This window comes from Moschus berezovskii, chromosome 8 (genome assembly GCF_049115385.1).
Source record: "Moschus berezovskii isolate FMDL1 chromosome 8, NW_MosBer_1.0, whole genome shotgun sequence".
Lineage (NCBI taxonomy): Eukaryota > Metazoa > Chordata > Mammalia > Artiodactyla > Moschidae > Moschus > Moschus berezovskii.
This window is the reverse complement of record NC_142467.1, coordinates 99,136,800-99,147,826: the sequence shown is the minus strand read 5'-3', so window position 1 is coordinate 99,147,826 and position 11,027 is coordinate 99,136,800. Positions and strand designations below refer to the sequence as shown.

The following is an 11,027-nucleotide window of genomic DNA, read 5'->3' as shown; positions in this document are numbered from 1 at the left end:
CTCATTCAGAGTTCTGCTTCCACAACCACTGGTTCTGACTCTGGCTGTCATCCCTCCCACCAGAGTAGTTAATGGACTCTGTAACCTTCCCACTGAACACTTCAGTTCATTATGAGAGTAGTGATGAGGATGAGGACAAGGATGAAGAATGTGACATCAACCGTAACATCATGTACTGTTATGATGTTGTTAGAATATCATAACATCATAGGTGTCTGGCTCTGAAGTGTTTACAATCGGGAGAACAAGACTAACAGGTATATAAAAAGGTACTCAACATCAGTTAATATCGGAAACACAGGTCCAAACCTAGATCAAAGATCACCTCATGACTATTAGGATAGCTATTAAAAACAATAAAAAGAAAATAAACGCTGGTGAGGAAGTGGAGATAAGTGAACTTCTGTACATGGTTGGCAGGAATGAATATTGGTACCTTTGTTAGAGAAAACAGAATGGATGTTCTCTAAAAATTTTTTAACTGCAACAAATTGAAATAGAACTAGAAACCACCAACCCCACTTCAGAGTATTGGCCAAAGAAATAAAATCAGAACCTCAAAACTGGATATTTGCATTCCCTTGTCTTTGCAATATTATTTGAATTAGTGAAAATATGGATACGTATCTGTTGACAGATGAATAGGTAAAGAAAATGAGATGTGTATATATAAACAATGGGATATTATCTAGCCACAGAAAGAAGAAAGTCCTGCCATTTTTGACAACATGGATGGACCTGGACAATACTATGCTTATTAAACTATACACACCAGTCATAGAAAGTCAACTCCACTATTATCTCAGTTCTGTGTGGAAGCTAAGAAAATCAAACTCTTTTTGTGAGGATTGGTGGTAGAAAAGGTGAGGAAATGATGGTCAAAATGTACAAACTTTGGTATAAAATGAATAACTTTCAGGATCTAATATGCAGCCTGATAACTATAGCTAATAATTCTGGTTGTGTTCTTGAAATCTGCTAAGAGGGATCTGCTTAACTGTTACTACCCACACAAACACACACTCATAGAAACCACATTATGTGCCACATACATTATTTAACTTGACTGTGGTAATCATTCCCAATGTGTATTGTATTAAATCATCATTTTGTACATCTTTTAAAGACCTCCATGTGGCACAATTCAAATATATGAAATTTTGTCAATCACTTCAGTAAACTGAAGAAAATAAAATCAGTGAAGTATTATTTTTCTGCCAGGACAGAATAGAGCCCACAAAGGTAAAGGTTCTCATCCATCAAACATTTAAATGAGATGGTATTGAAACAAGTAACCCTGTTTAAGATAAAAAATTTCAAGAGGATTTCTTTTTTTTTTATGGCTAAACTGTTCTTTATTTTGTTTTAATTTTAATTGGAGGCTAACTACTTTACAATATTGTATTGGTTTTGCCATACGTTGACATGAATCCACCCCAGGTGTACATGTGTTCCCCATCTTGAACCCCCCTCCTTCCTCCCTCCCCATATCATCCCCCTGGGTCATCCCAGTGCACCAGCCCCGAGCATCCTGTATCATGCATCAAACCTGGACTGGCGATTCATTTCACATATGATAATATACACGTTTCAATGCCATTCTCCCAAATAATCCCACCCTTACCCTGTCCCACAGAGTCCAAAAGACTCTTCTATACATCTGTGTCTCTTTTGCTGTCTCGTATACAGGGTTATCATTACCATCTTTCTAAATTCCATATATATGTGTTAGTATACTGTATTGGTGCTTTTCTTTCTGGCTTACTTCAGTCTGTATAATAGGCTCCAGTTTCATCCACCTCATTAGAACTGATTCAAATGTATTCTTTTGAATGGCTGAGTAATACTCCATTGTGTATATGTACCACAGCTTTCAAGAGGATTTCTTAAATTTCATTATTGTATAATCTTTAGCAGTTCTGTGTACACGAACACCATCTTTGTAGTCAACAACACATTAGATCATGTTCACTTAATTAAACAATATTGATCAAAATTTGAAGTCCATAAAAGTCAAAGATATGAAAAATATATATACTAAATGACTTCTAAAAGAAAACTCTGATACTTGAGTAATCCCTTATTTCATAAAGGAAGGAAGACAGAAAAACAAAGGATGATAAAACTCTGAATATCATGTAAAATGAGATCTGATTATGAACATTCACCTTTAATTTTGAACCCAGATGACATACCTCTGCATTTCATAGAGATTTATAAATATTCTAAGTGGAGGAATATCTAAAATTGTATTTGAATAAAACAAGATTTATATAAATGACTTAACTTCTTTATATTTGCATTTTTACATGCTTTCATAGAAGGGAAAGGGACTCTCATTCTGTATTATGTCTCAAGAAGTAGGCTGTATTTAACTGAGACCATGGATGTATTACCTCTAATATCCTTCCACCCTTTCACTTTTCATGAATCTTTATAACGAATGTAAGAGAGTATAGACAGAAGTGAATAACACAGAAACCAATAGGAAACAATTCTAAGAAAATAAAATCTGTCACACTGAGAAATATTGCGGAAGGAACTGGGGTGTATAATCTGAGAAATGAATTGCTTGAGTCCAAAATATGGACAAAATACCGCATGACCATTTATGTATTTATATTTTTCCAGTCCTCTTTTCTTCTTCCAAAGGTATCCAAGATACACAGAACTGAAAATCTAACAAGTGTCTCAGAATTCTTCCTCCTGGGACTCTCAGATGATCCAGAACTGCAACCTTTGCTCTGTATCCTCTTCCTGTCCATGTACCTGGTCACCGTGCTGGGGAACCTGCTCATCATCCTGGCTGTCACCTCTGACCCCCACCTCCACACCCCCATGTACTTTTTCCTCTCCAACCTCTCCTTGGCTGACATTGGTTTCATCTCCACCACGGTCCCCAAGATGATTGTGAACATCCAAACTCACAGCAGAGTCATCTCCTATGCAGGCTGCCTGACACAAATGTCTATTTTTATACTTTTTGGATGTATGGATGGTATGCTGCTGTCTGTGATGTCCTATGACCGGTTTGTGGCCATCTGTCACCCACTGCACTACCTGGTCATCATGAGCTCACACCTCTGTTGCTCCTTAGTTTTGGTGTCTTTTTTTGGTAGCCTTATGGACTCCCAGGTACACAATCTGATTGTGCTACAACTTACCTGCTTCAAAGATATAGAAATTTCTAATTTCTTCTGTGACCCTTCTCTGCTCCTCAAGCTTGCCTGTTCTGACATTTTCACCAAAAATATAGTCATATATTTTATTGGTGCCATTTTTGCTTTTCTCCCTTTCTCAGCAATCTTTTACTCTTACTATAAGATTCTTTCCTCCATTTTGAGAGTCCCGTCATCAGGTGTGAGGTACAAAGCATTCTCCACATGTGGCTCTCACCTGGCAGTTGTTTGCTTATTTTATGGAACAGGTCTTTGTGTGTACCTCGGTTCAGCCATCTCACAATCTCCCAGGAAGGATGCAGTGGCCTCAGTGGTGTACACTGTGGTCACCCCCATGCTGAACCCCTTCATCTACAGCTTGAGGAACAGAGACTTCAAAAGGGCCTTGTGCAGTTTCCTCAACAAAAAAATCTAACCTCCATTTGGAGTGTAGTTTGGAAAATGTAGTAAAATTAACATCTAGATCTGAAAATTCTACCTCCCTCATGACATCAGTTGTAGCTCTTCAGGCCTTCTTGCCTCTCCTTGTTTTACACCTGAATATTACTTCTTTTTTTTTTAACATCTGAATATTACTTCTTTAGATATGTTTTTGATGGGGCTGGGAGGGTCTTCTGGGATTTTGTAGATGTCAGAACTACTGTGACTTAATCTTATCATACCCAAGGAGGAGTCTCTAGTTTATTATTATTACTGTTGTTATTTATTATTGTGGTGACCCATATACTAGAAAGATGAACAACTCCATTTTTTACAGATTTAAATAGTATAATCTTTTTCTAAAGCTGTTGTCTATTTTCCAGCTAATTACTATATTTTAAGTCTGTGTATGCAGTCTATGTGTGAGGATACATGTCATGACTTCTCAGCCTTGGCTTTTAACAAAATAATCTGGAGGGCTTACAAATACTGCCTATTTTGCAGCATTGTAATTCAACTGTCCTACAATAAAATAAATTTTAAAAAAGACTGTCAACTGAGACTCACTGCCAAAGAGTCTACTTTTTCTACTCTTATTTATTTATTTTTAAATTTGTGACTTATTTTAAAGGAGGATAAATACTTCACAATGTTAGACTTAGGTTGTCCTGAACTGAGGATTTTTTTAAAATTACTTATTTTTGTTTATTTTTGGTCATAACATGCAGCTTGTGGGGTCTTAATTCGCAGACCAGGGATTGAATTCATGCCTCCTGCATTCAAAGGCAGAATCTAAGCCTCTGGACCACCAGTGAAGTCCCAGCATGAGGATTTTTAAACACACTAAGGCTGGTTCTACCGTGTGGCCAAGGTTGAGAACTTCTGATCTAAGTCAGATCTTTCAGTCAAATGTGACCTTTATATCATGAGTCCTAACTTCTCTTGGACAAATGCCCCAGATCCTAAAGAGGTCTGAGCTCACGGGGGAAGATATGAAGAGCCTGCTGTATTAACGGGCAACGTGCCTGTGTGCATGTTCGGTCGGTAAGTTGCACCTGACTCTTTAGTGATCCCATGGACTGAAGCCTGCTAGGCTATTCTGTCCATGATATTTTTCAGGCAAGAACACTGAAGTTGCCATTTGATTCTCCAGGGGATCTTCCCAACCCAAGGATGGAACCCACATCTCTTGAATTGGAAGGCAGATTCTTTACCACTGCACAACTTGAGAAGCCAAACAGACAACGTGGTTTCCGCATTATTGTTGATAATGATTCCTCACATAGAGCCTCTCTACACCATAGAGTTTGGTCTCTATGGCTTATGTGCTGTTTATGAAGCTATTATCTCTGCTCCAAACTCATACCTGTATACATTGCTTTGGAGTGTGGCTCTTGAAATAACCTCTCTGTTTTCTATCTTGTGTTCATCTTACATACATTCCATCAGTTCAGTTCAGTCACTCAGTCGTGTTCGACTCTTTGCGACCACATGAATCGCAGCACGCCAGGCCTCCCTGTCCATCCCAACTTAGTGGTCAGTAAAATTCTCTTTGCCCTAATGCTTTGTTCTTTTTTGCCTGTTAGTCTTTCAGTATCTTTTAAACCAACTCCCAGTTTCAGTTCTGTTTAGTTCAGTTGCTCAGTCCTGTCTGACTCTTTGCAACCCCACGGACTGCAGCACGCCAGGATTCCCTGTCCATCACCAATATCCAGAGTTTGCTCAAACTCATGTCCATTGAGTCCATGATGCCATCCAACCATCTCATCCTCTGCCATCCTCTTCTCCTCCTGCCTTCCATCTTTCCCAGCATCAGGGTCTTTTCCAATGAGTCAGTTCTTTTTTTCTTATTGTTATTATTTTTTTATTTTAATTGGAGCCTAATTACAATATTGTATTGATGCTAAAGCTGAAACTCCAATACTTTGGCCACCTGATGTGAAGAACTGACTCAACATCAGGTGGCCAAAGTATTGGAGTTTCAGCTTCAGCATCAATCCTTCCAATGAACAGTTAAGACTGATTTCCTTTAGGATGGACTGGTTTGATATCCTTGTTGTCCAAGGGACTCTCAAGAATCTTCTCCAACATCACAGTTCAAAAGCATCAATTCTTTGGCACTCAGCTTTCTTTATGGTCCAACTCTCTCATTCATACATGGCTACTGGAAAAATCATAGCTTTTGGACTATATGGACCTTTGTCAGCAATGTCTCTACTTTATAATATGCTGTCTAGGTTTGTCACAACTCTTCTTCCAAAGAGCAAGCATCTTTTAATTTCATGGCTGCAGTCACTATCTGCAGTGATTTGGGAGTCCAAGAAAAAAAAGTCTAACAATGTTTCCATTGTTTCCCCATCTATTTTCCATGAAGTGATGGGACCAGATGCCATGATCTTCATTTTTTGAATGTTGAGTTTTAAGCCAGGCTCTTCAACTCTCCTCTGTCATTTTCATCAAGAGGCTCTTAAGTTCCTATTTGCTTTCTCCTCTAAGAGCAGTGTCATCTGTATATCTGAGGTTATTGGTATTTCTTCCAACAATCTTGATTCCAGCTTGTGCTTCATCCAGCCTGGCATTTCACATGGTATACTCTGCATAGAAGTTAAATAAGCAGGGTAACAATATAAAGCCTTAACATACTCCTTTCCTAATTTGGAACCAGTCTGTTGTTCCATGTCAAGTTCTAACTCTTGCTTCTTGATCTGCATACAGATTTTTCAGGAGGCAGGTCAGGTGGTCTGGTATTCCCATCTCTCTAAGAATTTTCCACAGTTTGTTGTCATCCACACAGTCAAAGGCTTTGGTATAGTCAACAAAGCAGTAGTAGATGTTTTTTCTGGAACGCTCTTGGTTTTTCGATGATCCAGCAGATGTTGGCAATTTGATCTCTGGTTCCTCTGCCTTTTCTAAATCCAGCCTGAACATCTGGAAGTTCATGGTTCATGTACTTTTGAAGCCTGGCTTGGAGAATTTTTAGCATTATTTTGCTAGCGTGTGAAATGAGTGCAATTGTGCGGTAGTTTGAACATTCTTTGGCATTGCCTTTCTTTGGGATGGGAATGAAAACTGATCTTTTCCAGTCCTATGGCCACTACTGGAGAAGGAAATGGCAACCCACTCCAATATTCTTGCCTGGAGAATCCCATGGATGGAGGAGCCTGGTGGGCTACAGTCCATGGGGTCGCAAAGAGTCGGACACGACTGAGCGACTTCACTTCACTTCATGGCTACTGCTGAGTTTTCCAAATTTGCTGGCATATTGAGTGCGGCACTTTCACAGCATCATCTTTTAGGATTTGAAATAGCTCAACTGGAATTTCATCACCTCCTCTAGCTTTGTTCATAGTGAACTCCCAGTTTAAATTGTCTTAATTAAAATGACTAATTGGTTTCTCCTTTCTTAGCTGAATCTCAGCTGATACTGTAGCAAGAGACATAAAAGTATGCTGTGAGGTACCTCCAATTGGAAGATTGCAAAATGTGCCCAGGGAATAAAGTATTTGCCAAGCATATGTCTTAGTTTGGGGTATGCATCTGAAATATAGGCAGTGATGTCCTAGTCCAGTTGTTGTGTGTCTCTAATGATGCCTGAGGTACATTGTCACCCAAGTTTTCACACTTAATTTATCTCTTTTCACATGATTTTAGGATTGCAAAGAACTATATTGTCAACAAAGAGGAGATTTTTCCCCTTTACTAGAAATAGCCTGATTAGGACTTCATTACTATGCTTTCCTGTCTTCTGTCACAGTAACTACATCCTAGGGTTCCTATTGTGTTCTACAAGATTAGTATCCATCACTTCTCAGATGTTTCACACCTGGTTTTTGTGGTAGTAATCTTGGCCATCTGAAAACTGTGCAAAACTGGCTTAATTTACTTTGCATTTTGCCACTTAGAAAAATCACTGACTAACTCTATTGTTGAGAAACTTTGATAGTAAAGAAAACACTTGACACAGACTAAATTTTTATTAGTTTGGAGGAAGAGATGTCACCCAGTAAAATTCATGAAAATTACTTGAATACTGTATCTGCATATCCATTTAGGCAAACCTAAGTGATAGTGAAAGAATATTGGAAGGAGCCAAAGGAATGCTGCGTTTGTGTGTGTGGGTGGATGGGTGGTTTGATTTCCAGTTCATGTTCTGTTAAATTTACACCTCCTATTTTCTTATAGCATGCATGCATGCTAAGTCTCCTCAGTTGTGTCTGGATCTTTGCAACCCAATGGACTGTAGCCCACCAGGCTCCTCTGTCCATGGGATTTTCCAGGCAAGAATACTGAAGTGGGTTATCATGCCCTTCTCCATGAGATCTTCCCCACCCAGAGATTGAACCCACATCTCTTATGTCTCCTATTTTGGCAGGCAGGTTATTTACCACTAGAGCCTCAGAAGCCCCATTTTCTTATTAAATCGTATTAAATTCTCATAGCAAAAGGAAATTTTAAACCCAAAGTTATTATAATAGAAAGCACACACCTGGATACTAATCCTAGATGTTCTGCAAAATTCATGAAATTTTTTTCACAATATACACAATTGCTCAAAGGCGAGAAAATACACTCTGCTTCTATAACAAAAATAATTTATTTTCCATATATAATGGAAATAATATATTATATGTCTTTCACAGTATGACTTATTTGTTACCATGATGCCCTCAAATTTCATCCATATTGTAGCAAATGACAGGATTTGCTTCTTTCTCATAACTGAATAATATTCCATTGTATGTACTGAATGTATATCACATTTTCTTTATCACTTATTCATCCATGGACACTAGGTTGGTTTCATCTTTTGCTTTTGTGACTGATGCTGGAATGAACATGGCCATGCAGTCATCTCTTTGAGAGAGTTATGTCATCTCATCTGGACACACCCAGAAGTGGGATCATTGTAGCATATAGCAGTTCTATTTAACATTTTTGAGGAACCTCCACACTATTGTCCGTTGTGCTTATACAGTCCCATCAGCAGTGCGTGAGGATTCCATTTTCTATACATTTTTGCCAGCATTTGTTACTTTTTGTCTTTTTAATAATAAGCAGTCTAACAGGTGTGAGGTGGAGATTTGTCTTCCTAGTGTTGGATCTCAGACTGGGGTGTCCAATATATGGTGTAAATCTCTCATCCCTACTTCTCATAGAGGTTAACCTAGACTATTGTAGTCCTTCCTCTTCTGTGTCCCCTCCTGAGGGCATCAAGTCACTCTGCTTTCCTACCCAATTCCATGTGGATCATTCTGTTTTCTTTTAATTTTTTTTTAAATTGTTGAAGTATAGTTGATGTATAATGTTGTGCAAATCTCTGCTGTAGAGCAAAGTGACTCAGTTACACCACATACACATTCCTTTCTAAATTTTTTAACATGTGGTTCACTCTTAACAGTCTTGGTAAAAGAATCTCTCTGACAGTTTCCAGTTGTTTTCAGTGAGAATGACTCCCCATGGAGATGCATTTGTGTTGTTTTCCTGCAGGGAGCTGAGCTCAGTGTCCTCTTACTCCCGCATCTTCACCTCCTCCTAGCAATGTGTTTAAATTTATGCGTGTGTGCATGTGCTCAGTCATGTCTGACTCTTTGCGACCCCATGGACTGTAGCCCACCATGCTCCCCTATCCATAGGATTCTCCAGGCAAGCACACTGGAGTGGGTTGCCATTTTCTATTCCAAAATTCATGTGAGCATCTTGCAACTCACGTGTTGCCTCATATTACAAACTGTGACTGTGCATGTGATACAACATGTCTTTTCAACTTCCTCATCTGTAGGAGAGTTTCAACAAAATTTCTTAACTGAGAGGGTGGTTGAGATGAGGCAATCAAAAGTACTTATCAGAACAGTGTTTGGACACAGTAGTGGATCAAGAAGCGTACACTATCATATTGTGTTTCAGCTAAAAGGTTTTTCAGGTAGTATATTTCATCTGAAGCATCAGCTCCTGGAAGTCATTAGCTTGTGAACCAGCAAAAAACAAACAAACTGTTATGTTTTCCAACTATTTTTAACCACATGGAGGTTAAATACTCTAGTTTAAAAGATAGGCTTGGAGAGAGTAGCATGGAAGCAGATACACTACCATATGCAATATAGACCCCTAATGGAAATGTGCTGTATGACTCAGGGAACTCAAACTGGGGCTCTATAACAACCTAGAGGGGTGGAAAAGGATGGGAGGTGGGAAGGAGTTTCACAATGGAGGGGATATATGTACACCAATGGCTAATTCATGTAGATGTATGGCAGAAATCAAAACAATACTATAAAGCAATCATCAAGCAATTAAAAATAAATAAATATAATTAATCTTAAAAAGATAGGCTTCCCTAATGGTTCAGTGATAAGAAACACACCTGCCAATGCAGGAGACAAAGGTTTGATTTCTGGGTTGAGAAAATCCCCTGGAGAAGGGAATGGCAACCCACTCCAGTATTCTTGCCCAGGAAATCCTATGGAAATAGGAGCCTGACAGACTACAGTCCATGGTGTTGCAGAGCTGGACATGACTTAGTGACTAGACAACAATAACCACAAATTATTTAAATGCCCCAAACCCAGTCTCTTCCTCTCATATCCACCTGTGCATATCTGCCATGTGCTGTCTTAAAAATACCCCGTCACTTATTCACACACAGGTAAATAACATTCTTCTCTCCATATCCAATTTGATTTGGTTTAAAGTTTTTTCATATCACTTAATGACAAATCAACCTCTGCATTCATCAGGAGAGCACTCTCTGTCAGGAAGATTGCATGGACAGGACTGAGAAGGTTACATCCCACCACTCTCCACACACATCCCACTTTATCCACTAGCAAAAATCCCCTGGAAAAAGCAATGGCAAGCCACTCCAGTACTCTTGCCTAGAAAATCCCATGGGTGGAGGAGCCTGGTAGGCTGCAGTCCATGGGGTCGCTAAGGGTCGGACACGACAGACAACTTCACTTTTACTTTTCACTTTCACACATTGGAGAAGGAAATGGCAACCCACTCCAGTGTTCTTGCCTGGAGAATCCCAGGAACGGGGGAGCCTGGTGGGCTTCCGTCTATGGGGTCACACAGAGTCGGACACGACTGAAGTGACTTAGCAGTAGCAGCAGCAAAAATGGGTAAGCCAAATCCACATTTTATTAAAGTCTTCAAGAGCTGAGACCACAAGGAAACCAAGAGAAAATATACCCAGGTTTGAGTGGATTCCATTTGAATTAGAAGAAATCAGAAACATGTGGAACTTGTTATATCTGTTCATGGAGCAGCTACAGGTTGTCCTGATGCTGATGGAGGGGCTCTCCTAGTATATCAGAAACCAGTGGTCGACTTGAGACTTCATGACCTGAAGCTGTAGAGTGGGGTCTGCAGAAGTACCCAGTGGAGAGGAAGATCCACACATTTCTAGTTTGTTTCCAGGGAATTTTTGCT

The 11,027-nt window shown here is 39.3% G+C and overlaps 1 protein-coding gene across 1 annotated transcript; it reads left to right on the top strand.

Moving 5' to 3' along the window:
• The first annotated feature begins 2,652 nt into the window (after positions 1–2,652).
• Positions 2,653–3,594, top strand: LOC129559062 (olfactory receptor 7E24-like). Its single transcript, XM_055430515.2, has one exon. The coding sequence runs from the start codon at positions 2,764–2,766 to the stop codon at positions 3,592–3,594; it is 831 nt and encodes a 276-aa protein (XP_055286490.2). The 5' UTR covers positions 2,653–2,763.
• The last annotated feature ends 7,433 nt before the right edge of the window (positions 3,595–11,027 follow it).

Bases quoted from the DNA above. Each gene is read 5' to 3' on its own strand.
- LOC129559062 (XM_055430515.2), top strand. From the start codon at position 2,764: ATGTACCTGGTCACCGTGCTGGGGAACCTGCTCATCATCCTGGCTGTC.